General features: G+C 40.7%; 1 protein-coding gene and 1 long non-coding RNA gene across 3 annotated transcripts in view; both read right to left on the reverse strand.

Moving 5' to 3' along the window:
• CERS6 (ceramide synthase 6) overlaps positions 1-22,904 on the reverse strand; it is an 88,473-nt gene extending 65,569 nt beyond the window's left edge. Inside the window, exon 1 of one of the 2 annotated variants that reach the window (XM_079311822.1) lies at positions 22,353-22,904. In XM_079311822.1, the coding sequence (XP_079167948.1) occupies positions 22,353-22,522 (170 nt within the window). In that variant the 5' untranslated portion in view covers positions 22,523-22,904. The remainder of the gene's footprint in view (positions 1-22,352) is intronic. The other variant, XM_079311823.1, reaches the window with a different exon arrangement.
• LOC306804785 lies at positions 11,614-21,529 on the reverse strand. The gene is made up of 4 exons (XR_013775001.1): positions 21,473-21,529; positions 21,286-21,393; positions 13,290-13,363; positions 11,614-11,752 (listed from the first exon to the last, which is right to left on the reverse strand). It is a non-coding gene; the product is annotated as an uncharacterized lncRNA (long non-coding RNA).
• Positions 22,905-27,149: the final 4,245 nt, after the last annotated feature.

A 27,149-nucleotide genomic window follows, 5' to 3' on the forward strand; every position in this document is an offset into this window, starting at 1 on the left:
TCAGCAAGTGTGAGACAACCAAAGCAAAGAACCAACCACAAAACATCTACACATGAAAAAACACACGATCCAAATGGGATTTAATGCTGGACAGGGAAAAGGGCAGGAAGACAGCACAGAAATAACTGAAAGACTGATAAATTATTTTTGAAATTGCAGTAGATTACCCTAATACAATGACACTGTTCTGCTGCTCCAGACCCTGCAGCATTACTTTATCTTTTATTTATTTGCATTTATTTATTATCAATTAATGAACATTGTCATCACACTACCTGGAAGTGGCATAAACTTAAGGTCCTGAAACAAAAGCACACACAACAAAGGATTTCAATATTTGTAAGCTTTTTCTTTGTCCTTGTGTGAGTTCAGCTTCTGTACTGCTGGTGGGCTGTCAGGGTATATGATGGAGAGAATTTCAATATGTGCCTCAATCTTACAGGCAAACCACTACTTCTGGTGCAAATCCTATTTCTCTCCCTACCTCAGGAGGTAGGACATGTTTCAGGAGTTTTCCTGCTCTGAGTAGAGTGCTCACACTAAATCTTTATTCTGTTTCCTTTGAAGAGGGAATAGGTCATGGACACCTCCCTGCAGGATGGTTGTACTTCTGTAAGTACTTGAAATAGAGATGGTTGGTTTGACTTAGAGGTCAACCTTTGATTCCAAGAGCTAGGTCATAAAATCCTCAAATCTTTTGCAGGAGCTTCAAGAGGAACCAATTTTCATTCTGGCTGGCAGGTATTAATCACAAAAAATGATCACAATAATATTCATTCACTGTATTTTCTGTATGTATATGAACACAAATACGTATGTACACTGAAACAAGCATACATATATAAAGCATATGTAATGGCATATATTTTTATAAATTTGTGCATGCCTACATTTAATATATGTGTGTATACAATCAAACTTCAGCATAGTGTCTGACTACTAAAATACAAGAATTAGAGCCTCATTTCTTTCCAGACACTTTACACGAACTCAGAACAAAACACAGCTCCTATCTGGTACAAAAACCTAGTTCCTCAGTTTATTTATAATCAGCTACCAATACAAAAAGATAAGAGATAAATGTAGATAAATAGGAAATCTATTCATAAAAAAGCATACAGTCAAAGAACACAATCTATTATTTTCCCTGTTTTATCCTTAAATTGGTGTTACTTAAGAAAATAAGGACTGTTCAAAATTTGCAGACAGAATTAAGCAGGCTGGTTCAACCTGCCCAGGTATCACACTGTAAGCACAGGCAACCACCTGAGGTGCTTGGGCTTCCTCTCCCTCACTTGCCCCTTTTTGCCACTTTTACTGCAGCCACAGAAGAAGCATATTCAGGCTTCAAGAGACTGAAGACTATCACTGCACACTACTCCAGAAGAGCATGGAGTTTTCAGCTGGAATAGTGATCTGATGCAATTCACCCCATCAACACAGCATCACTAAACTGAGACACTGGCAAACCTGAAGTTGAACTCACTAGATGCTCAAGCCAAATCATCACAGGACTATATTCAGATTCTGCTTTGGAAATCTGATTTCGTATTTCTTACAAAGCATTCTTTTGAAAAAATGGTATAAAAAACCATATTAGGATACTCAAAGGATAATTCAAAGGCTTACTATATTTTTTCCCGAAAGAAGTGCTACAGCATAAGATTTATTAAAATACCTATACAAGTGTTCACATCTGAAATCTCAAAAACCAGCTCAGATGCTCCCCTTTTGAGAAGTAGTTTCCACCTGCATTGTATGATCCTTGAATGATCAAAACATTCAGCAAAGACAAAAAGCAACTAGGCCTCACTAGCTTCCAGTTTTTCCTGTACATTTTCACCTTTCTATTCTATTACTGAATATTCTTAAAGCTTTCTTGTTTGATTGCCAACTCAGCAGGACACTCTTTCAAAAAGGCAGGGAAGCAATCTGGAAGGCAGCTGCAGCTCTGTATGCAGAAGTGCAGAACACCCAGCCCTTTAAAAGAGTTTACTGACCCTGTGACCCTACCTTGGGAAGTTGAGGAAACTACTGCCCACCAGAGTGCAGGAAGTACTACACTGCAGTGTTTGAAATGCAGAGCCTTCTGTTTTCTGCCATCCGCACTAAGGCTGTCCCGAAGCAAAACCTGCCATCAGAGGCAAACAATGAGTCTTGCACACAAAAATCTCAAAACACAGCTGACAGGAATCTCATTGTACTCCTAATGCATGATAAACAATTAGTGATCGGACAAAACAGTGCAAGAACAAATCCCATTAACAAATAATAGGATTTGTTAGCGGATCACCCAAACGACACTTTGGAAACAACTCCCTGGGCTGCTGCAGCCAGAAACCACAGCCAGGGAAGGGAGCTGTGCCACAGGATGCACAGCTCCAGCCATCTAGAGGAGCTCACTGTGCAACAACAATGCTGGCACCCTGGTTTTGACAGCATTTGAACATGCTGCAGCATGTGTCAAGTGAAAGTAAAGAAGCAATCTCATATCTTGGGTATTTCAGAATTATTTACACTTAGGATTCATACTCAAGTGTATTTTCTACATCAAAACACACAAGAAAGTGTTGCAATCATTCTTTTAGTTCATTACAAGATTTTTGTCAGTAACTTAGCACACTATGGTTTCAAATGACACCTGACTACAGGGCACCTGACTAAAACATGGTTCCCTAATATAAACACCCACCCATGGTAATATAAACACCCACCTCAACCAGAAGATGTTGAAGAAAAAAAAGAATTGGGCAGGTGGCTACTTGAGAAAACCTGACTTGACACTGTAACATTGTCCCCCAGTGGTTGCTATTCGATGCCACAACTAAGTGATGCTAAGATAGTAGCAGAAAAAGAGTCTTTTTACTATTAAGAGTTTGAAAGAAAGAAGTAGGGTGCCTCATGCTGAAAACTAGACAGAGTACCTATTTGCCCTGGCTGGTCACAAACTACATGTAAGATAATACCTACTCAAAACCTGCAAGTGGCAAGTATTTGTTACTGTTTGTATTCCTGTTTAGGATGCCATAAGCCTTTTTATCTCCTTTGGACTATTAGAACTGTCTTGCTTATTTGTTTTTAAACACAGCACAGTACATGCTGCTTGTGATAAAAACCAAAACTGGGAACCCATATGAGTTATATCATTATAGAAGATTTTTACACAATTGTAGATCGTCAGTTATATTATTTTAATGTCAAGAAACATAATTTCTAACTAATTTCTTAGTTATCAAATAACTCTTGTTTTAGAGTTTAACCAAGAAGGAAAAAACCTGCCCTTAAAACAAGCTGTGATGGCAATGTCTGGGTGCAGTTTGAGCAAAGCAGCAGTGTACATGCTTGTGAGGGCACATGTGAAGCTCGCCCGACCACCAAAACCCTCCCAGCAGAACATAAGACACAAACACACTGCCTTGTTGGGAATCAGCTCTGCCACAGATCTTCAGAGCTCTTCCCACTGCTCTGGGTAGTGCAGTAAACTGAGCATTCTGGTGTGCATGGACAATTATGAGGCAGTTCAGCCAAAAAAGCACAAAGCCTATCCAGAATGTTATCTAGTTTGTTCATCTGACAACTCAAATGGAAGCGACAGCCAGTCTCTCACCCAGCTGGGTTAGAGATTAGCCATGTGTAATATTGCTGCACTTGAACTGTGGAGTGCTGTACACTTGGCAAGAGGACAAAGAAAGGAGGAGATGGAATAGGGAGGAGAAATAACCAGGCAGGAGTTACTGCAGGACTCATTTAGAAGTCTTTCCCATGACAGTCTATTTGCACAGGCAAATCCTGATGTTACAAACTTATATCCCCCCATATTAACTTGGCCAGTGTGGTGCCAAGACCCTCACACTCCTCTGTTGCATACACTCCAAACCACTCAGTTAAGTATCTGCATAGTGCCTGAACTGCAACAAGGCTTTGCAAGCACTGAGCACATGGTAATTACCAACTTCACAGAGAATCACAGACCAAACTCTGTCTTCCCTTTCCTTGAGAACAAATTAAACATGATGTCTACATCCAAGATACATGACCAAGTACCTCAGCCCAAGACCATAGCTTAGAGCAGGACTGGGAATGTCAGGCCAGCAGACACAATGACAAAGAAGGATACTCAGAGCAGCTTCTGTGAGCAGGCACCTCCCTTCATCTCTTGGGGCTGACAGTCATTTTCTTGACATGCATGTCAGTCATCATCCCCTAAAGAAATGCTACTGACACAGCCTGGTTCCAAAAAAGCGTGGCTGCTGACTCCACCAGCTACAGCCAGGCACACAAAGAAAAGCAAAAGTCTTCGGAATACCCTGGACTATGGCACAATCCCAAAGTTTCCTTTAGAATTGGAAACAGTGATGAAATTATTCCATTGCATAGCTTCTATGTACAAGGATATCCTTCCAGCTTCAGAGAGAAGCACTTGCAAACCAAAGTGGGGAGGAAGAAGAAGGACTGACAAATGGTGCTTCACCAAAATCACAGCAGCATGTATCCATTTCCAAGCCTAATGCAGGGCAATATTGTTGACTGACACACAGGCTGGCCACGGGAGGAGCTCCCATGAAGCCTACAGAACTTCCCCTGGTCTGTGCTCTCCCCCCATCACTGCAATCCCCTCCTTGCCAACTGCAAACGCTAGTCCCTTTTCAATAGCATCTCCAGCTGGCACAAACCAACACCAGAGCCACAGTCAGTGCCACAAGGGAGCAGAGATCACAAGCAAAGAGCAAGAAACTGCAAAGCAGCATAAAGCCATATTCCAGGGCCATTGCCTACAGCACAATGAAAGAGAGCCTCCAGGCAGAGAGAGAGGAAGCCAGGCTGTAACCAGCAAGGACGAGTTTATGCAATCTCCTGATACTGTTTCAGCTGTATCTCACAGCAGCTTCAGGAACAGAAGTCAGTTTCCTGGTTTTCAGTTGGTTATGGTTTTCCTGCAGCAGATGCATGAGGCCCTAAAACCAAATCAGTTATTAAGAAATGCAGAACAGGTAAAAAATCCCTTGTTGGCCAACATCAGAGCAATGTGTTCAGTTAACCAAGCACTCTAGAAGGAATATGTGATCAAAAGGAAGAAAAACATTACACATAAACCTATCCAGCAACTGAATATCCCCCTTCAAATGTCTGTTGTAATGTTTATTCAGAGCATCTGGAGGATCAAAGCTCTGGTCAAAGCCTGTCATGAATCCCCATGCTGCTGCAGAATTTAGTACTAATCCCTGGTGCTTCACTGCTAAATAAGGAACGAAAAATAAACAAACAAGCAAACCAAGCAAAGGCCAGGGCAAGTGGTATAAATAGATATAAGATGGCCAAATTATTAGTTTAGAGATGTTATAAAAAATTTTAAAACAAAAGTCTTTCAGCCTCCTTTAGCTTTGTGTGCAAAGCAGTACCACATAACTCCTATGCAAGGAGGGAGTGTATTTCCCATATGTAGTAATTCTGCAGGCAGGACAAAAAACCAAGCATGTAATGTCATGCAGGAGAAGATAAAGCAGCAGGGCAGAAAGCAGCAAACCCCACAGCAACCACCAGAAATAGGTGCCTTCCCTTATTTCCTCACCACACATGCATATTTCATGACACTATATACAACTATGACAAAATTTTACATTTTAAGAAACCAAACTGGAACATTCAAAATCAATGCAGCTGTTCACACACAGAAAAAAAAATAAAAGCTCTTCTAAAGCAGCAGATTTATAATTGAGTCTGTCTGCACAGCCATGCAGATAGAAAAAACTAGGTCAAATCTTTTGCTAGTCAACCTCACTGCCATTCCTCCCCAGCCCTCCTCCCCTTTAGATTTCAGCAGTTATAGAAGAAATCAATTAACAGACCTGTCATGCAGGTCTTGAGTTGCTTATGCCTGGTACATATCGGGGCGGGGGGTCATCTGTGCAACTACAGATGGAAGGGGGGAAAATTAAATCATTACAGTCTTTCCTATTCACAAATCCTAATCCTAGAGCACATGTACTCAATGCTACTAGGGTCCATTAGCAATCAAATAAATGATGCATGTCAGAAAATAGATGTAGAAGGAAAGGGGCAAGATATGGACAAATATAGGCTAGAAAGAGGCAAAAATAGAGGAACTGCTGTGCTTTCACTTTCGCTGTGCTTGCAGCAAAACCATAATAGCATCTGCTGCTTTTAATGACATCTTGCTAGTGTATTTTGTACAGCTTCATGGTGAACAGTTTTAGAAATCTCATAAATATCTCCATTTTGACACTAGAGAGTTCAAAGAGAAACTATAATACCAGGTTTATATCTACTTATCACCCTCTGTATGTTTAAACAATTCTTGTCTGGAGAAAAGGACTCGCACATGGGAATTCACATATTCACTGTCACAAAAGCAGGTTTTTAAGTCTTCAGAAAACATAGGGACCAAGTTAGTGCCATTTCAGCTTACTCATTTTTATTAATTTCTCTCCTGTAGCAGAGACAGAAGAGATTCTATTTTACTATCACAAAAGAAAGCCATTTTGTATCAGACAAATACTAAAATTACTCTTGAACCCTACTTCCACCACATGCAATATGCTACCTGACAAGTTCTTGCAAGAAGGCAAAGAAATCAACTTCCTGACTTACTGCAGTGATGGCCAACCTAACTGGTTTGGCAAGCCACATACCACACCCTCCATGCCAATGCCACAGGACATTCATTGACTGACAGCTGAAGGCTGGGGTGGACCAGTCCCAACTCTTACTGGCAAGCACCTCCTCTAACCATGTGGTGACAGCAGTCTTGTGTGCTGCTGCTGTTGCTCCCTTCCATGTGAGGAGGATGGGACAGCAGCCAGGGGACTCCACTTGTGGGAGAGCAAGTGCTGCGGGCAGAGGGCAGGGTGCTGCTGTTAGCCAGGGGTGCCTTGCTCATTTGCTTTGATGAAAAAGAATGACCCTTGTGGGATGTGACACGTGCAGATCTGGGTGGCAAAATTCACAACCAGTCTTGAGCCATTTTAGTTCAAATCAATGGAAACCATAATTTCACTTTCCACACAGGTACTATGCAGAATTTCTATTGAACTGCTAAAGTCTTTTTCTCTCACTAGGAAACCCAGGACTACCACAGACCACTTAGAAAAGCCATTTGGAGCATAGTATACAGCTGAGTAGCAGACTACACAGACTGCATCCCAAATTCTAGAATGTGCACAGGGAGCCTTTGTCTTTGATCTTTTTTTTTTTTTACTTTTACCGTTCCTGCCTTTGGCTAAATTCCTTTGAAGCTAAGGCTACGCTACACGTAACTCATCTAAACCAGCCCCATGTAGCCCTTGTTTCTGAGTAGTATCTTATCTACAGCAGTTACAGCTGAATCTTCATTGTCTTGAATAATTTTTCACCCTTAACTCAGAAAGCCATAAACAATTATTGCCTTAGTACCTTAGATAAAAATCGATCAAAATCCTGAGGAAACGTTTGGGCTCTCTTTTTTGGGCTGATTGATTCAAGTTTGTTTCATTAGGTTTTTTGACAGTGATACATTTAGAGGGGAGAAGCATTTTGGATCTGAACCCAGAAAGACATTAGGAATTTGAGCTCTCTGTTGAATGTATACTGGATCAGAAGGCAAGCAAAGAAATGGCAGTGATGGAATTCTTCAGGTAGATACAAGGAGCTGACAAAGTAAGACAGAAATAACAAACATTTGTAAGAGAAATGCGAAACTAAAAATATTCTGCAACCGCTACATCGTCAGGTAGCAACATTTGGCATATTTACTCAGTTTTGAAGCTTGTACTTTAATGCTCAGTATTTCTCCTTGAGTTGTGCTCATGCATAATGGTCTAAAACAGATCTTTTGCTTCTAGAAAAATGCAAAGCTCATTTTATGTAATTTTGTCATTTGTGGTAAGATAGTATGACTGTATTTACCTAAAATATATTTCCTTCATTTATCTTCCATTTTAAATACTGTCCCAGAATGAGAAACACTGAGATTGAAAAGGTGCTTTTTCACTATCCTATTCAATTGATAAATTCTAAAATAACTTGAGAAACTTCATTTGCATTAGTATGGTTTCTTGTTCCACAAATCAATCAGAAACTGGTGCTTCTCTTTAACAATATCTAGCACATCAACACTGTCAGCTAGGTTTGTTTCCTATATGATGCTAAGTTTATTTTTACTTCTAACATACTGGCCAAAATTAAAAAAATTAAGATGGAAATTACTTTTTCCTTAATTAATTTAAAAAGCTGCTCAAACTAATGTTTTATAGAATTTAACAATAGCTCTCAAGAACATTCATGTTTTAAGTAAAGAATGTGAATTTTTTCAATTGTTTAAATGCCTTCTGTTAGATCATTAATGTATCTTATGACTGATAGTCTACTGACAAACTTAACCGAAGATCTCATTTAAGAAATAAGTGTTTCTCAATAAGAAAGTAAAATTTGCAGATTTTTATTCCCTAAGTCTGTTATTGGGAAAATATCTATGAATCTTTCAGAGAACAGCTCTTGTCCTTTATTGGGTTCTTGCCATAATGAACATCTGCTCAGTCTATAAATTAATTGCTGAAAACATCTTGTGCTTCCAGAAGATCCAGGCAATCATAACTGTTCTGGGTTACTAGAGAACATTACCATTTTTCTCACACACACAGGCACACATCTCCCCTTACAAACCATATAACAAGAACAATTATTTGGCATTATTCTTAATGTCATAAAAGAAACTTTTAGTGCTAATCAAGTCATGAGAGGAGCACACTAGTAGGTTGCCCAGATGATTTAAGCAGTTCTTTTGTACTGTGATAGCTTAAGAACATGAAGGATGCCTTGCCTAGTTGATCAGAAATGTTCCTTATCTTAAAAATCAAGAATCCTTTTATCAGTCCTGGTCTGCCAACAGCAGAGTTCGTCAGGCAGTTGCAATGGCAAAGAAAAGTCCACTTTAGACAACTCATTGCAAATAACAATATTTCTCTTTCTTGCAAAGGCTAGGTCATTAACCAGGGTTCTAGTGAATTACAAAGTTCCAATCTATCACTAAGATCTTCCAGAAATAACAGTACCTACATTTTCCAACCAAACCTAGAAGGTTATTATTGACTTAATTTGGAAAGAGAAGAAAGGGTGCTGTCCCTCCCAAATAAGAGATTTCTAGATGTCAGCAGAAGAGATAAATAGATACCAGTCCATAATCATTTTGGGTCACATGACCCAGCTGGCATCTCTGAGTTATCATCTGTCTTCATTAAAGGTTTTGCAAGAAGGTGGAGGTGGTGCCTGGGCATGCTACATCTCTCCACGTGGGACAGGACTGCAAAGATACAAACATTGCAGCTTTCTTAGTGCCAAAAAAAGTGCCAAAATTTTAATTCTTCTGAAGAACTTTCAGGTCTGTTTGATTAAAAACTTGAGGAAGACAAGAAATATACACATCAAGCCATCAAGCCTCTTCCTTGCTTAGGATATGTGTTCTCATACATCTTTGAATTTAGAAGTGTATCTGAAGGGAATAGTTGCAAACACGTTGTTTCTGGGGACACAAACAAACGGGCATGCCTGGTTACACCACATTCCACCCAAGTGCACAGACTTGCACCATAGTCACGTTTTCCCCACACACAATGTATCTTTAGTCCCACTCCCCTCTCCCACACTCCAGAAAACACCTGTGTGCTCCTTCCAATTTTACTTCTCTGCCCCATTCCCACCTCTGGTCCTCACCTGTCCACTCACAATTTTTACCTAGCAAGTACAGGAAGAGTTTGGTGAGTAATTAGTTCTCAAAACTTTAAATTCCAAGTAAGCAACAGAAGTGTCAAGATACTGAAGAGCAGCAGATTGTCACACCACAAGTCATGTGGTTGCTGCACTGCATCTCCACAAAAATTATCCACATTACTCACACTCATGAGGGGGTTGACTTGTCGTGATCTGTCATCCGAGATGCAAATATTTATTGATAGCGCTGAAGTACTCCAGCTTCTGCTTTTATTACTCATTCTTTTAACACTGTTAATAGGTTTTGGAATGCCAAATTCACTGAACTTGTTCTGCAGGCAAGACTAAAACTTCTATTTTATCATTATTTTGTTTATGCTATAAATAATCCAGGTGCAGAACCAAAATCTAAACCTAGAACTACGAACTGAGAGCTGAAGCACACTCCACCAGTGTGCTATTGTCATAAATAAAGCCTAACAGTGAAAAGTCCTTCATTAAAATTACAACAATTACAAGAGAATAACTTTGTTAAGTACTTTTTATTTTGTGTCCTAGATACCATTCAGGTGTTCAAAAGCGTTATTAAAATCCATACTTTTAATGAGCTACAAAATTTTTTTTTTTCTAGCCAAATAAAAGGATACATCTCTTTGGTATAGAGCACTGCCACACACAGCAGCCCTCGACTCCCAGGTCTTCATGTCAAGCATTATCCCATGCTTAATGCTGAACAGCATCAGCATTTCTTTCTGCAGGTTTTCCATTTTTACACAGCCTTATTAGACACAGGCAGGGATGCAGTCATGGTATAATTGTTCAGACCTTTCTCAACTGTTCATTCATTAAGTTCAGTTTATAGACCTGCATCAGAAAACACCCTTTCAAAACAGGCAAATAATTAACTTTACCATTACTATTGTTGCTATTACTATGCTTTCAATACAGTTTTTGAGGTAAGAAATGAGAAAGGAAAATGTGTATGACTTTTCTGGGCACATTGTAAATGGACAGTAAAGCAAGGTGATATTCACCAAAATTAAGATAGTCTAACAGCTTGCATTTTGATACCATGAAGAGCTTCTTTTCTCTTAAGCAATAAACTAGAAAATTTCCAGGCAAGACAACATTCAAGAAGGTGTTAAGTAAAAAATGTTGACTCTCTAGTGGCTGTTAGAGGTTAGAGCTGTTAAGTACCTATTTTCAAGATCTGAGTACTCTAAAACAGATTTCTGGTAAAGATTCCCACAAGCCCTGCATGTTTTGCAGTTAATTTCATCTTCTTCCAGATCTGCCCGTGTCAAACCAGGAATGGGACTGATTAATGCTACTCCTTTAGAAGTCAAGGCTTCATACAGTTGAGGGCCACTGCCAATCAACTGAGACCTTATACATGTAAGTCTTATATAAGAGAGGGGGAGAAAATTATCCCATAAAACTGCAGTGTGAAGGTGAAATTTTCCATCTTCCTGCTTCTGCTCTATCCTCACATACCCCAGACACATTCTGAAATTATTTTAGGACAGAAGCAACTGCACCTGTAAAACTAGAGTAAACTGTCCAAGGGGAAAAGAGCTTAAGAGTTCAGCAAGATGGCACACTCTGCATTAAGTTCTAAAAACTTTTTGCTATCTGTGATAATTCTCACTATAACATATGAAAACTTTTCAGTAGCAATAAGCAGTTACTGTAGTTATGCTCATATGATAAAAAAAGGATCCCAGGCCACATAATAGATAACTCAAAATAATCAGCAGAAAACACAACACTAAGTCTTAGTCCTCTACTTGATTATAATATTCAAATTTAGACCTCCTGAGGGCAGGGGTCTCACTCTTTAACAGCATAACCCATAACACAACATCAACAGCAAAAAACAGACTAGAGTAATTTTTATTACTCTCCCACAGGCCAGAAGTGTGGAGGGCCAGGAGGATGCAAAGGCCACGCCTGTGATAAAGTTTCCTGGTTGGTAACCACTCTTCTGTAGGCAAAGCTGAGAGGGAACATTTGCCAAGCCTTCAACTGAAGAAAGCCCAGTGAATGGAAGCTGGAAGAAAATACAGGGTGGATCCAATTAATGCACTGTTCATTATGCAAGTGTACTTATTCAGAGGCCTCTTTATGTCAGTCAGTGTAAACAAATACCTGCAGCACTACCAGGCAAGCCAAAAAAAGCCTTGTTGTGAAGCAGAGTGGAAGACTTGTTGAGACAGCCATGGACTGACTTGTAATGACAGTCATCATTACAAACTATTTTAATATCAACATGTACACACACCCCACTGTACTCTCAAAATCACAAAAGCATCACATGTGGAACAAACATCATCATCATAAGGATGACACTTTTTCTGTTTGTTTGTCCTCAGAGCTCTTAATAGCTGCTTATATTGTTACTCTGGAAATTACTACAGTTTACATAGAATATCTGGGTTCACATTAAACTACCTGTCACATGGACTGACAGCAATGCATTGCAGCACACTGCCTGCTAGGGCAACACCTGAATATTACTTCCAGGCCACTCTATACATGTAGACAGGAGCTACAACCACAGAACAGATGTATCAAACCTTGCTCTCCACTAGAAAACATCTTTGTGCAAGAGCAGAACTGAGGCAGGACACAGGAAAGCTGCCCACAAGGTGCATATCAGCAACCTGCCACTGAGCAGCAGGCTCAGTCTTCAGTCACTATTAGAGATGTTCTCCTTAAAGGGACTGGAGAAAGGAGTAGCAAGGCTAGCACATAGTCCCTTACATCTGCTCCATCACCCTACAGCATGTAGGAGCACTTCATACTCTGAAAAAAGAGCAAGTCATTCTAGTTGACATCAAATGTTAATCAACCTCTTGTGTGAGGATTTTCAGACAAAATTAATACTTTTTGGCTGTACACTACTAGTATACTACTACATACTACTAGTCCTGAAAAAATAGAAGAGGCAGGAAAACGCGGCAGTTAGTCAAGGAAAGAAAAATGAAATGCAAAAACAAATTATATATTTATATATACATGTATATATAGGTATTGAGATAGAATTGTTTCTGCTTCCTAATTACTAAACCAGCAACCTAATTATTAGGTAAGATTACTATTTTACTAAAACTCCACAGTTATATGTGACCATGCATAATGTCATAAAATTTCTGATCTTTCACAGAAGCTATATGCTGATAAAAGACCAGAACTCAGCAAAAGTTGATTTCTAATTTATACTGCCAGAACAGACTCAGGAAATTTGAGCAAATAAATAATATTTAAGCGTAATACAGACCCTCAAATCAGTTCAATCACCCTCAAAGAAATTGTAATTTACACCTCTTGCAGACCTTACTATACAAAAATAATCTGACAAGACTGTGTGACAAAACTCTCTCTATATGCTTGTACTACAGTTTCACAAAAATAATGCTCTTTTTAGATTAAAATTCATCTAGGCAAACAAATGCTAACGTTGGAAGACCAACAACCAGCCTGATGTATAGACTCCAGGATGTTTCACAGCAAACTCGATGAAGCCACTGGGATGGGAGCATGAAAACCTCTGACCCTTATTTTTTCATGTATGACTTAGGATTTACCAGTCCATGTGCATCAGGCAGGCCTAAAGCTTTGCAAGAGATTCACAGGAGCCCCAAGTGAAGTTAATGCAAGTCTGAAAAAGAAGACAAGATGTAAGTGGTAATGTTTGGTTACCAAAGACTTTTTATATATGAAGATGAAGCTAATCTCACTTTTTATTTGAAATTTCTACAGTGTGAACAAAAAGAAAAATTAAGATGTTGGATACTACTGCCTTGGCTCTTCATTCCAGCAAGTCTTCCCCCAGACAGAAACCCACCATCATAAATAAACAAAAAAGTGAAACAAAGTCCACAATAACAGCTTCCTATTGTGGTCAAGGCCCCAAGTCAGCTATGGATATTCAAGGGAAGCAAGGTCTTTTGCATATTGTACACAAAACAGTGGATATGCAGGACTGAAATGAAAGAATCACTTCATGGACCACATAGCTGGCAACATCCTTGCTTTGACAGATAGCTCCTCTCCATACACAGTTTCTCAATGTGCTGTGCTCTAGTCTGAGAGCTGGAAGAGGATGACAGATTATTTAGCAGATGTCATTTTCTTAGTCAATGACCTTGGGTTATTTTCAAACCATTGAAAAAAAATTCCTGTTATAGACATAGGACTTTACAGAAAGAAAATGTGAAAGAAGAGATGGTTTGCTCCTAATAAACATGTGAAGCATTTTGAGATGAGGATGACCAACACATTGTTTTCACACCAAACTGAGAAAGTCTTGATAAAATTAGGATCAGCTTGAAACCCTCGAGAACTCTTAAAAATAAGTGCAAAAGCAGATGCTTTAAAGTAAATTTGAAGTTTCTTTCCTTTGAGGCAATTTACTTAAGAGATTTCTTATTAATGTTTAAAGCTCTAAATCACTCTGGTGTTACACCTGAATTATTCCCATCAGGAAACAAGGTAAAACACAAGGAATACTTATGTGATGGTTACAAGTGGCTGAGTTCTCTTCAAACCTTGGAGTCAGCTCTCAATAGAAAAGCAAGCAAGAAGTAGTGCTCTATTTCTGCTAGTGCACTTCCCATCTTGGCAACTGAAGGTAAATGTCAGGCTAGAGATTCAAACTCTTGCCATGACTAAAAAATCATCAGACTATTTTCAAGAAAATGAACCCGTTAAGAGGTTTTTTTTTCCTCCAATATAACACTAAACAAACAGAAAAACACAATAAACTTCCTGTGTATTATGCATGATACAAACTGTTAACCCTGGTGAAGAATGTGTGATTCTGGAGGCTGGCAATGCTATAGAGATCTCATTTTTAACTCTACATCCTTGTCTTGTAACCAAACCCATTTATCAGGGTTGGCTGAAAGTCAGGACATCTGTTCCTGATGAAATTTTGACATTTCTAACTTTCCATTGCATTCCAAACTGGAAGAAAGCCAAGTATTTTTCAGGTTTCCTATAAATGCTCTAGAAAGTAACAATTCCAGATTAGCACACATGACAGTACCTCTAATTAGCAGGAAAGATATGTTTCTTGTGTCAAATATCAAACTGCTTCATTTTCACCCCAAAAAGTGACATTTTGAAATATCTAATTTTCTAGAGCAGTCAATATTTTACATTCACTCCTTACAACTATTTTTTGATTACATGATACTAAAAATAAAATAGAAAAAAAGCACATTGCATCAGAGTGATATGATGTCACTGTGGTATATAAATTACCCTCTGTCACACACATACACAAATATATTTTCAACTGTGTATTCTATTACCAAAAAATTAGTGAATGTGAAACTAAAGATTGGCTTCTCTCTTTTTCCCCCCTAAGTCTGATTTGCTCTTAATATCCTTAACAAAAAGGGAATAAAAACTTTTCCAGTAAGGCATGTGATTACTGCTTTCTGTCATCTAAGTACTCCTTTCCATGATTTTTTTCAAATCCAAAATTATCTTACAGATATTTCAGTATTGAAAAGAAACAACTTAAGTGGAACAAAACTAAAATTATCCTGAAAATGGCCTGCTATAATCAAATTTCATGCTGCAGAAGACTCAAAGCATTGATCCTAGAAGGGAATAGAATGTGTTTATTTCAAAGCAACTCAGACTTCATTTTGGGTACCCATAAAGTAATTCCTGCCTTAGGTATAAGAGGTCAACATCAATTTCTCAATTTACATCTCATCACACCAAACTACAATAAAACCAAAAGATCCATCCTACCAAAAATGGAAAATCCGTATGTCCACTCAATCAAATGTTATGTGTTCTGCCCTAATTTTCTTCTATAGAAAGAACTTCAACTTAATCCTCTCCAATTCAGTTTTCCAACACAGTTTACAAACTTGATGCAGACACAGGTCTCAGGAGCGCCCTGGAGCCCTGCACTGATGTCATTCAGTAAGGTCTGTGATTTCACATCATCGCCAAGGTTGAAAGAGACCTCTGGAGATCACCAAGTCCACTGGATGGTCAATCAGTGCAGGACTATGCCCATGTTTTTTAAGTACATCCACAACTGGAGACTCCACAGCCTCTTTGGGTAACCAGTGTTTCACCACCATCCCAAGTAAAAGTTTGCTTAAACAAAATTTCCTGCATGTCAATTGCTTGCTGGTCTTGTCCTTTCACTGTACACCATTAAGAATCTCTGCCCACCAGCACTCCCAGGACTCCATCTACAGTTCAATTTGTCACCATAACAATGCAATCACTGTTAATTTAGTACAAGTGTTGTAAGACTGGGAAATGTTTGGCGCTGGAACTGTTCACATTTTCAGGCTACTCTCTTATCATATCAGTTCTCACCCTTCTCTCATACTACTGTGTGGGAAAACTTGACAGATAAGAATCAACCACTCAATTACCACTCAATTATTGCTTCAATATACACACAACACGTTTCTGCTTGTGGTCTAACCACCTGTTTTTCTTTTACTCAACAATTTCTTTCATGATGCCCATAAAAGGAATTAATTGTACCCTGCTGGACCTGACCATCTCATCCATCAGCATGCTTTGGACAACCAGAAGTATTGAATCAGGAAGTTTGAGAAAAGCTAATGGACAAACGCAGAAAAGTTGTCAACAGGCACATATTCATGACCCACTCATTTCCTAGACCTTTGTTTTCAACAGAAACAACTGGTCTTACCAGTTCCAAGGGTGATTCTGGTCTTGACAAAGCTCTGGTCTCATGTGCTATAGCAGAGCTCAGGAGAGCCACAATCCTGATAGTAAACTGATGAGAGGCTGGAGTGCTCCAGCTCCCCAGCTGCACAGGTCTCCTTCTGGTTGAGAAGTGCTACCTGAGTTCACCCACCACCCCAAAAAATTTCTGAGCTCACTTTCATTTCGTGAAGATTTAATTTTGTCTGCTCTGTCACATTGTAATGCCCACTGGTTTAGACCAGCATTCCACATTTATGCTGCCCACTTACGATGTTTCAGCAGTTGCCATATCAAGGCTAATTTCTGTGCATGTTAAGGAACATAACCTGTTTGAGCAGTCCCCTGAATAAAGGCACACCAAGCAGTCTATCTCCAACTATGGAGGCAACTGCATCTCATCAGTACATCACACAGTCACAACAGACACAAGGAAAAGCAAGCACAAGGGATATTACAATGCACCACTCTGATCTTCCTTTCACATTACGTCTGTGATCAGAAACTCTTTTGAGTAAGCTCTTTACTTTGAGCTATAGAGCACAGTCTTACTTCCAAATAAGCAACTCCCTGCCACTGCAGGAAAGCATCTCTCATTAGCCCAGGCAGTTTAGCTCGTTTGTACCATTTCAAGGGTAGACAGTATTGGTATAAAAGCACTTCTCATAGCTTAAAGTCAAACACCATGGGAAAGTAAAAACTGAGAGTAGCCTTCGCTTCCAGTCTCTTCTCAGTGAAAAGATAGGAGTCCCATGGACATAGTCACAGTCCCAATGAAAGTTCAGGTATCTGAACTTTCTCTATGTCATATAGACATAGAATGAATTCAGGCAGGAAAAACAGTGAAAAGAGATCCCAATGCTGAAGTGAGGATTTCAGCATCATTTCTATTAAGCCTTTTTCTCTTTCTGCTTGTGGAACTAAAAATACTAAGTTTATCTCAGAGGATGGCAAATGGGCAGTGAATTGATTTGATGACACCACATGCTACGTTATTTCACTACTGATAAAAATAGAGCTACTAGCTTTTGCAAATGATAGATAAACACTACTGCAAGCACAAATACTCAAATAGCCTCAAGAATGCAAGATTTTTATGCCAATGAACACATTCCAAGCTTTAACCTCTGTGCAATAGGGTTCACAACGCCAGGTAGATTTATTTTTTTAATATAGTACTATAGGTTATTGACCTCATCCATACAGGAGAAACCAATGCAGTGAAGATATTATTAGAATTATTAGAAGAAATCTTCTGCTGCACTTGCACTGAGGAAAAAATGCAAGTGGTTTAGAGATTAATTTAGCTTTATGCAAGTGGTTTAGAGATTAACTTAGCTTTAACTATCCTAGTGTGACCTGTGGGTGCAAAGAAGGCTTTTCATCACTTCAGACCAAACTTTAATGTGCATCATTAATAATATTAAAATGAACTTTAGGTTAGTGAACCTGAAAGATATTTCATTAATACAAGGCAGTCTGGAGACCCTTACCATTTCATTCCTGTAAAAAAATCCCACTGATACTACATGTCCAAGGGAGTACAAAAATCAATTTGTATGTACACACTACACACCAGAAATACTTGTAAGACTGCATATATTGTCATCCAAATGAATTTTTATAGTTAGCAAAAATATATACATATACATGCCCAGACAATCATTGCATCACATCACCCAGATCCGCTAGGAATTCTACTGTGTCATACTAAATGAAAATCAGCTGAAGTTACCTTTGAGATTGAATTATCATTACAAAAATAAATTTTCATATAAAAGCCATGAATTTCCACATGCTCAATGTCTACAGTATCTTGATGGGAGTAATAGTAAATGATGTGGCTGGCTCAGCTCAAGTCAGTGCAGCTGGAGGGCTGCTGCTATATATAATCAAGCTATCTCTGACCTTATGAGCCATTCTATCAACTGCAGAATATCAGCATCACCTTTGAGAACTGCTCCCCATCACAGCCAGATTACAATAGAAGCAGTATAAGCTTAGTTTGCTGATTCATGGAGTGATTTCATGAAATAAATTTGCAACTACAATGTAAACGTGAAATATTAGTAACTTCAATAGATGAGCCAAGTGTAAAGACTAATTGACTCAGAAGATTGTTGGACCACATCAGAAATCTGTTAAGTCAGGAATCCATTTGGAGGATTCCATCAACTTCTGCCTTGAGAGAAGTGTCTAAAACCAAAGTGTTATCCTCTTGCTTTGTGTCCAACAAGAACACAGACTGCTAAGTGAATACTGTTCTTGTATAAGACACACTCCTCACAGAGGATATGATTAGGAGTTCAGGAAAGGATGCTGCTTCTGAGCAGTGAGCTCTAGCACAGAGGGAGAAGAGCCATGTTATCCCATAAACAAAATAAGAAAAATTGTATTTGCCCAGAATAACAGGTATTTCTTTATTTTTTAGGCCAATCAAAACTACAATACCATGCTATTAGTAAGACCAGTTTCAATTCAGCTTTAACCTTTCTCATACTAGAACTGGAAAGGATCCAGGAAGACAGAGACATATTATTGAGCACTTATATTACCTGAAGGCATTGTATAGAACAGAGGGTGTCCTTAATTGCTTACATGCCTTTAAAAAACATTGTAAGACACACAAAACGGATATATACTATGGGGAAATACATTCCCACATTACTCACTGCACCACCATCTTCCAAATTACTAGGTAACACTATCCTTGTGCTTAGCTATTATAGTTTTCTAAAACGTACTTTGTGTTTAAAGAAAGAGATGAATGAGAAGGAAGGGAAAAGAGAAAAGGCTGTTAAAGTATGTCAACATCTTTTTACATCCATAACTACGACAAGCTCAGCAGACACATGCACTAAAGCTCAAAGCTATGAGATTATACCTCAGACCAAACCTTATTTCAGAGCACCCATCATCATCAGACTCTCTTGCTGAGGCAGTTGAACATATAAATAATGTTCTAATCTACCTTTTCCTTTCATTTAAGAGGACTTGTAAGGGATAGCAGGACAAGGAAATTAATAAAAAGTAACTCATTTGAAAAGAGGAAAAAAATCAAGAAGTGTCTAGATTATTTTCTTGGCTTGGTTAGCAGATTCACCAAACCATGAACAAACAACAACAACAAAAATCCCTGTAGGATTAACTCTGTAAATAGTACGTGTATATGCAAAGAATAAAATTTCCAAGTTCTATCATTTCAATTCCACCTGCAAGTACGTAGATACAAATACATACGTATATAGAATATAAACATATATATCACCTTGCAGCATTTTAAGTTGTATCCTCCAAACACCTCAAGAACTTTGTAAGCAAAGATATGTGAAGTCCAACTCCCTTAAACTGTATTTCTTACTATTGTGAGGATTCATGAAGTTAGTAACCCTTCCTGTGAAGCAGAGGAATAAACTCCAGCAGCCTAGCAGTCAGCTGCTTTGAAGCAGTCTGAAAATAATGGATATCAAACACATAATCAGATTCTTAACACCTTGTGTCTGCTTAGATAGCAGTGTACAGAATTACAAGAGCACCTGTATTAGAGTTAAGGTATTAAAAAAAAAAAATAGAATACATTGATGTTACAGTACTACAGTACAGTCATAGATCTAAAATAAACCTGCAAGTTTTTCAAATGGGTTACAGAACCTATATTTATTTTTTCTTTAGCTGCTACCTTTGCAACTGCTAAACATTTGCAAGAGCATGTTGCAGGATGCAGCACATTCATCAGTCATCCACAACTTGAGTTAAAAAAAACCCCCACATTTTAACAGAGAGAAGAAAGAAAAAAAAATCAATTTCAAAGATATTCCTCTCTTCCCCTTCTCAGTCATGCATAATTGCAGACCTTTAATTGATGATGTGCCAGAAGGATTTCTGTAGCTCCCAACAATCAAAGCACAGAAATCTGAAAAAAACTAATTAACAATAGGTAATAATAAAGCTGGATCATTCCTCCACTCAAATCCATGCACAATCCCCGTACTTTCATCAGGTCCAGTTGCTTTTGCTCAGCCTGCTTTGGTAAAATGCTATACGTGAAAAATCACTGTTGCACCATGCTGCATGGATTAATCCCACACAAAACAGCCTGATCCTACTCTCACAGTGCAGTTTTGAAACTGATTTTCATTTTAAAAGGAAAAAAACACATGCCTAAGTAATTGTTAATAAAACATCTTTGGAGGTCTCTCACCTACAATCAGGTTAGCAGAACACATTTCCAGATATAAATTTCAAAATCAGTCTAATGAATATAAGAGAATTTTTAAAATACTGGTTTTCTCATCCGTATGTATAATTCTTAAAAACAGAATTCATTGTAAAATTAAACATTTTTAATTATGAAGAAAAACAAGAGTAAGTGGATACAAAACGACTACATAATCAGAGTAGCTTCTATGATAACAACAGCCACATCAGTATTAGCAGAAATGTGAGTTAAACTTGAGGCTGAAACAATCTCTCGATGAACTGTCCCTCCATCAAGACACAGTCCTGCTCTGATGCATTCTGCAGTTCAAATGACAAGACATGCAATATCATGCACCCACTTTCAACACTCAAAAGTACACATCATACTGATTGCAAAAAAATTTTAATTATTTGACATAATCTAAATACTTGTATTCATTTCTCCAGTTGTAACTATATTGCAATTGTTTCAATTAACTTTTCACAACCTCAGATTTTCAGTCAGATGGCAACTTTTTCTGTGTTGTTTAGTAAATCTGTAAAGCAACGCAGAAGACAACAGCCCACGACAGCTTATTTTTCAAAACAAATATGGTCCTCTCAACCAAGCAAGGAATACAGGCGAGTTCTAACCAGGGAGAGGGAATATTAGGAATTTTGAAATGGTACCTGGCAGATCAGCTGTATTATCATTTTTGAAGTATCTTTACAGCCCTTCTCTGGCATGTAATAACTACCGGTCCTCCTGTAACTCCCTTGACTACCCTAACAGCATGCCTAAGAAGACAAGGCTGAAAACACGTAGGTGCTGGCATAAGGAATGGTTCTTTTGTTCTCAGCTGCTGAGGAGCAGCACCTCTGTCAAGCGGCGCAGCAGCGTGCTCCAGTGAGCACCCACTGGGCTGCAGCTGCCCCTGCCCAGCGCCGCACGGCACCGCTCACACAGAACACGGCCCCTGCTCACCCAGCGCTAGTCCGGCGCCTTGTGATTAACTATACGTATATACGTGTTTATCTATTTGTGAAACGTGGTTCATGAGTTCAGCAGCCTCGAAGAACGGTGAGTGTGGTTCAGGGATGAACAGCGTCTGGCGCGTTTCATCACTGAGCTTCCACATCCTGGCAGCCCCCGGAGTGTTCCGATGCTCGACAAGGACCGCTCACTGATACCATCTGTCACGCAGACCCCTGCGCTGGCCCAGGCTGCGCTCACCAAGAACTGTCCCTTCCCACCTGAGTCCCCACGCCGAACCCGCCGCCGCTCCGGGCACCCGCCGCGGGCTTGGCTGCGGAGAGCGGCCCTGCGCCGGGGCACGGGCAAACTCTCCTGCCGGGACCGCTCCTCTCGCCGAGCTCCCGTGAGGGGGGCGGACTGGACCCCGGCGGGGTCGGGCAGGCGGCCCGACCCGCACAGGTGCCGGAGGGCCCTTCTCCCCGCCCGCCGCGGCCGGCGCAGGTGGCGGGAGGGCTGCGCCCATTCCCGGGCAGATCTCGCCTCCTAGTGCCCGCGCCGGGCCGCGCCGCAGGCAGCGGGAACGGCGCGCCGCTGCCTCTCGAACCCCTCCACCTTCCTGCATCGGGCCCGCTACGTGACCGACCGAGGGCAGGGATAAGGCAAGGGCCCGGTGAGGCCGGCAGAAGCGGCGGCGGGGACAGACGCTGGGCTGACAAGGCTCCCCGGCTGCCCTTGGGCCCGCCCAGCCAAGCCCGGCGCGGCGCTCGGCGCTCGGCGTTACCTTTCGAAGAGCAGCCGGATCATGAAGATGCAGAAGGCCAGGGGGAAGGCGAGGTAGAGGTCCTCCGCCTGTGGGAAGGTGGCTTCCTCCGTGCTCTGCAGGTCCGCCCAGGTGACGTTGTGCGGCAGCCAGAACCGCTCGTTCCAGAACCAGGCGAGGATCCCTGCCATCTTTGCTTTGTCTGCCGCGGCGCCCCTCGCTCCGCTCCGCTCCGCCCGCGGCGAGGCGCGTGTGAGCGGCCGCCGGGAAAGAGGAGGATGGAGGCGTGTGTCAGCCCCGCAGCCGCGGATGATGCTGCCGAGCGCCGCCGTGCAGGTTCCCCGCCCGGCGGGGGCAGCGGCCGCCCCGCCTGTCACACGGCCGCGCGGCACCCATTGGCTCCCGCCCGCGCCCGCCGCCGCCCGGGGCCCCGCCGGGCGCTCCGGAGCCGCCTTCCCCGCCCCTTTCCCCTGCCGAAAGACCGCGCCGTAGCCTGAAACCCAAGTGGCGCGACCCGAGCAAGAGACCCTGTCCCGGGGGCACTCCCCGCGGCCGAGGATGGCGGCAGCAGCGCTGCACCCACCGGGCGCAGTCTCCTCCTCAGCGCCGGCCCGGGCCCCGCCGCCCCGGCCGCTCCGCTCCGTGTCACCCCCCGCGCTTTCGCCGCCCGGCCGGGTCCCGGCAGCCTGGAAGGGCTGTGGCCCGATTGGAGTAGACGGGTGGCAGCAGTGAAAAGCCCTCTCTGAGCCCTGCACGGGCCGGGGTCGGCTCCGCAGTCCGCTCCCCGAGAGTGACTCCTGCCCCGGCCCTCTCGGCTGCGGTGTTTCACCGGGATCGGGACTGTCCCACACGGAAGGACCCGCAAACATTTAAGGACTTCACTCTGACCTTTGCGGGTACAACAATCAGGTGTACATATGGCATGTAAAAGCATCAGAAAGCACACGACTCATCAGCAACAGGATTGAGGTTAGGACTTCAGTTTTGCACTCCTGGCTAAGGAAAACCTTTTTTGTTTTACATAATTTTTTACCTCTGATTCCTTATCTCATTGCCATGTCTTGCTAGAGATAAGTTGTGAGAGGAAAACTACAATTGATTCCACTAAACTTTACAGCAGGCTTTAGTATAGCTATAGTCACAGACTACATGTGGTAGTCTTGACACAAACAAAATTAATTGAAGTAGTAGCCCCTGTAACATCACTGTTTTTCTGCCCGCCTTAGTTTATTTTAGATGGCTTCTGTTTTCTTCACTGTATCATTATACTTTCCATCAGGCCATAGAATACTGAGACACAGACCTCTGCACGTGCCATACTTCAGAGTTTTATCATCCTGCTTTTATGTTTTATGCTAACTTGCTCTTTTCACCCCACTGGCTCTATTTGCCCTTCCTGAAAAATTAATTGCACAGGTCCTTATGTCTGTGCTGACATTTCTGTGCTGAATAAAATCATAAATCAATCACAATGCTGTGGAAAATGCCACATCAATTTAAAGGAAGCAAACAACTTCTGTATGTGGAGATAATTTCCATCTAGGACATTTCAGGGAAGTTTCAGGAAATACTTTGGCAGGATGGCTGATGAGCCATGCAGGTAAATCTGCCAGTGAATGTTTCTGTTTTATTGATGAGACAATTTCCTAAGTGTCTGTGTTATTATTCAAATTCAGTTCTTGTGGTTGCTTCTCAGGGAGAGAGTACAGACACCTAGTCCTTCAAATTGTCTGGAAAAAAGTGTGAGTTCTAGCACCACTGGCAGGTCTGCCTGGCCCCATCTCTTCCTTCACTTTGTGTCAGGATTCTTCTCTGATGTGAGCTGTCAAAATCCAGGGCTTTGCTCTAATTTCAGTTCAGAGGAAAGCAGACCATTAGTTCCACACCCCTAATGGAGCTTTCCTCACATAAAAATAAGATTTTTCTGAACGCAAGAAAACATTTCTTCACTCAAATAGTCAAGACTCCTTTCATCCAGTACCAAAAAATTGCATATCCTTCTTCCTTCCAACTTCTCTGCCTTGTTCTCACAGTCAGACTCCACCCCTCTCCCAGCTGACCTAGAGCACCCCTAGAATTTCCCCTGGGAGCATATTTTTCAGCACATTCTCACAAATACCTGAGCTGGCTCCTGCACATACTCCTACTCCTCTCAAATCATCCAGATCACTCCATTTTCTGAATGGACATGCATAAGTGAGTTTTAAATGGAGGCATGAGGGCACCTCCCTAGAATGACATCATCTTTGAAATCTGATTAAAAATTATTTAGATATCATTTTAATATCTATAAATACACAGATAACCATTTACTTCATTAATAATTGTGCTTGAGGCAGAGGTATTTTTAATCAGAAAATCGGTGTCAATATCCCACAGCTGAAGGTGACCTGTCTCTTTGCAGCCTATTTCAATATTCCAATCAGTTTAGAAGTACATTCAATATTTATGTCTCATTCCAATAAAGTAGTTATTTCCAGTCAGTACTGAGACTCACAGGTACTACATAGCTTTGCTTATGTACAGACAAAGGAAAGATCTTTGCAAAATGAACCTAGCAACAGTAATAATGTGATGATGCATAAGAGGTTAATTCCTGATGAACAATAAGTGTAATTGACTTTTGTGTCAGACTAAAATTATGTTAGGACAATAGATCTGTAGGCATATCTGAAAATGAATGACAGTTTGGAGGGATGACCAATTAAAAGCTTTTAATTGAATTTAAACTGTAGCAGTGGCCAAGATATGACTATGGAATAAGAATGTCTGAATATTGTGCTTTGAAGGGTGATATTGCCACATTTTTTTTCTTTCCTGTCCCCTAAAGTTATAATATCACAAAATGGAGCCCAGAATTTTAAAAACTGTGGTTTCATATGTGGTCTCATATCTTAAAGGAACTTACTCCAAGATAGTGGTAAAACTTGGCTGTAAAAGAAGGTGAAGTGCTGAAACTAAGACTGGTTCCTCAAAAACCCAGCCTGGGCACTTTGTAATTACTAACAAGAGATAGTAATAGCTAAAGAGAAAGAGATACACAGATTCCCCAAAAGTTACTGAATTTATGTTACTATTCCAAAAAGGAGAAGACTGACAGCTTACACATTGCTAGTTCAAGACCTTGAGCCATGTTGCTGACCACCTGGAGGAGTTTGTCTACCAAAACAAAACAAAAAAAAAAAAAAAAAAAAAAAAAAAAAACTGCAGAAAAAAACCTCTTGATTTTAAAGGATTGCAGGAGATTTGAAAGCAATAAGCCAATTTTTTTTTTTTTCATCTCATTTAGTCTACTGTATTTCTGGAGTAGCATCAGGCTTGCACATAGGCAACTGTGATAAGACTCTGGACCAGTCCTTTTAATGAACTGGGTAGTACAGGTGCCAATAACACAATCCACTGAGATTTCTTGTTATTCAAATCTGAACTGCATTGTTCCTAAGCAGAAGAGGTGGCTACAGTTGATATTTATAAAAGCATTGGTGCCAGTCTCATTTCCAGAGGTCAGTATCATTAGGCTGCTAATGATGTGTCAAGCAGAAGGACCAAGAATTGCCTGGGTGTTGTATGGCTGCTCTGTGCCCTCCTGGGGAAGATGAAGGACCATGGGCACAGGGGAAGTGGCAGTGCAAGTCATGCCAATGAGCTGTCATTCTTCTAACATGTCTTCTACCTGCTGGTCCTGGCAGTTTTGTGCTCCCTTCTAGCTTCTTGTGCTACTAGTTTTGCCAGCTTTTCTAATAATTTCACCTAAGAATCCCACTAACAGAGCAGCAGTCTTCATTACAAAAGCTGTGTCACATCAGTCCTGCCTCCTGTGTGGGGTTGTATTGCTTTGAAGAGACCAGTCTGGCTTTACCCAATTGCCAAACAACATGCCCTGAATTCAAATCACTAGCAGAGCTCTGTGTAATAGCACTTAAAGTACAGCAATACAGAGGTGTCCCGAGGTTACATCAATTCTCAGCCTTCCAAATGTTTTATCTTGGCAGACAAGTGAGTTTTGTCACTTGGAAAGACAAGCCATGGTAATTAGTTTGGCTGCCTGGAAAGATACATGGACAAATAGCCCTAGCTGAAAGAAAGGTTTACAAGACTTGGGAAGGTTTTTGCTTTGTGCTGGGCTCCAATTAAAGTCAAGAGCTAAAGCAGAACTGCCCAATGAGGATGATTTAGGAGGAGAGGAGGAAGCAGGGATTGCCTGAGTCAGTATGTCTCCATGCTTCATTTGTCTTCATTGTTCACTTTAATTTGGCTTCCTGCTCTAGATTTCTATAGAAAGTCTGCCAAAATGTATGTCCTAATTATGATATCATCATAGTTCATGTGATTGCAATGTTGCTTAACTGCCCAAATATATTCTACACTGAACTAGGCTTACTCAAACTACAGAAGAGTAGTCAGAGTCTTTCATACCAATTTTAAATAAATCATCCTGAAAAAAACCTTGTAATGAAGTTTGCATAACTGAGTAAAGACAGGCAGCTGGAAAAAGTGCTGGTTTTATCTTAAACTAGATACACTGTGTCACATTTCAAGTTGCCCTTCAGAAACACCTACTTCATGCCTATTTGTGTGGCCAGGTTTGGATTATAGAGTCACATTAAAATTAGCTTAGTAAAGGACCTGTAATTTTACATAGAAAGGATCTTTCACACCTGCATGATATCAAAATTTCCTCTATACTGTGTGCATCTTGTTTCCCCAGCATCCAGACATGCTTTGTTGGACTGCAGACTTTCAGTAGCCATTGTCTGCAATGCTCAGTGAAATCTGGGCTCTGACAAACCACACTGCTGTGCCCAATGAACATGCAAT

This window comes from Erithacus rubecula (assembly GCF_903797595.1).
Source record: "Erithacus rubecula genome assembly, chromosome: 8".
Taxonomy (NCBI): domain Eukaryota; kingdom Metazoa; phylum Chordata; class Aves; order Passeriformes; family Muscicapidae; genus Erithacus; species Erithacus rubecula.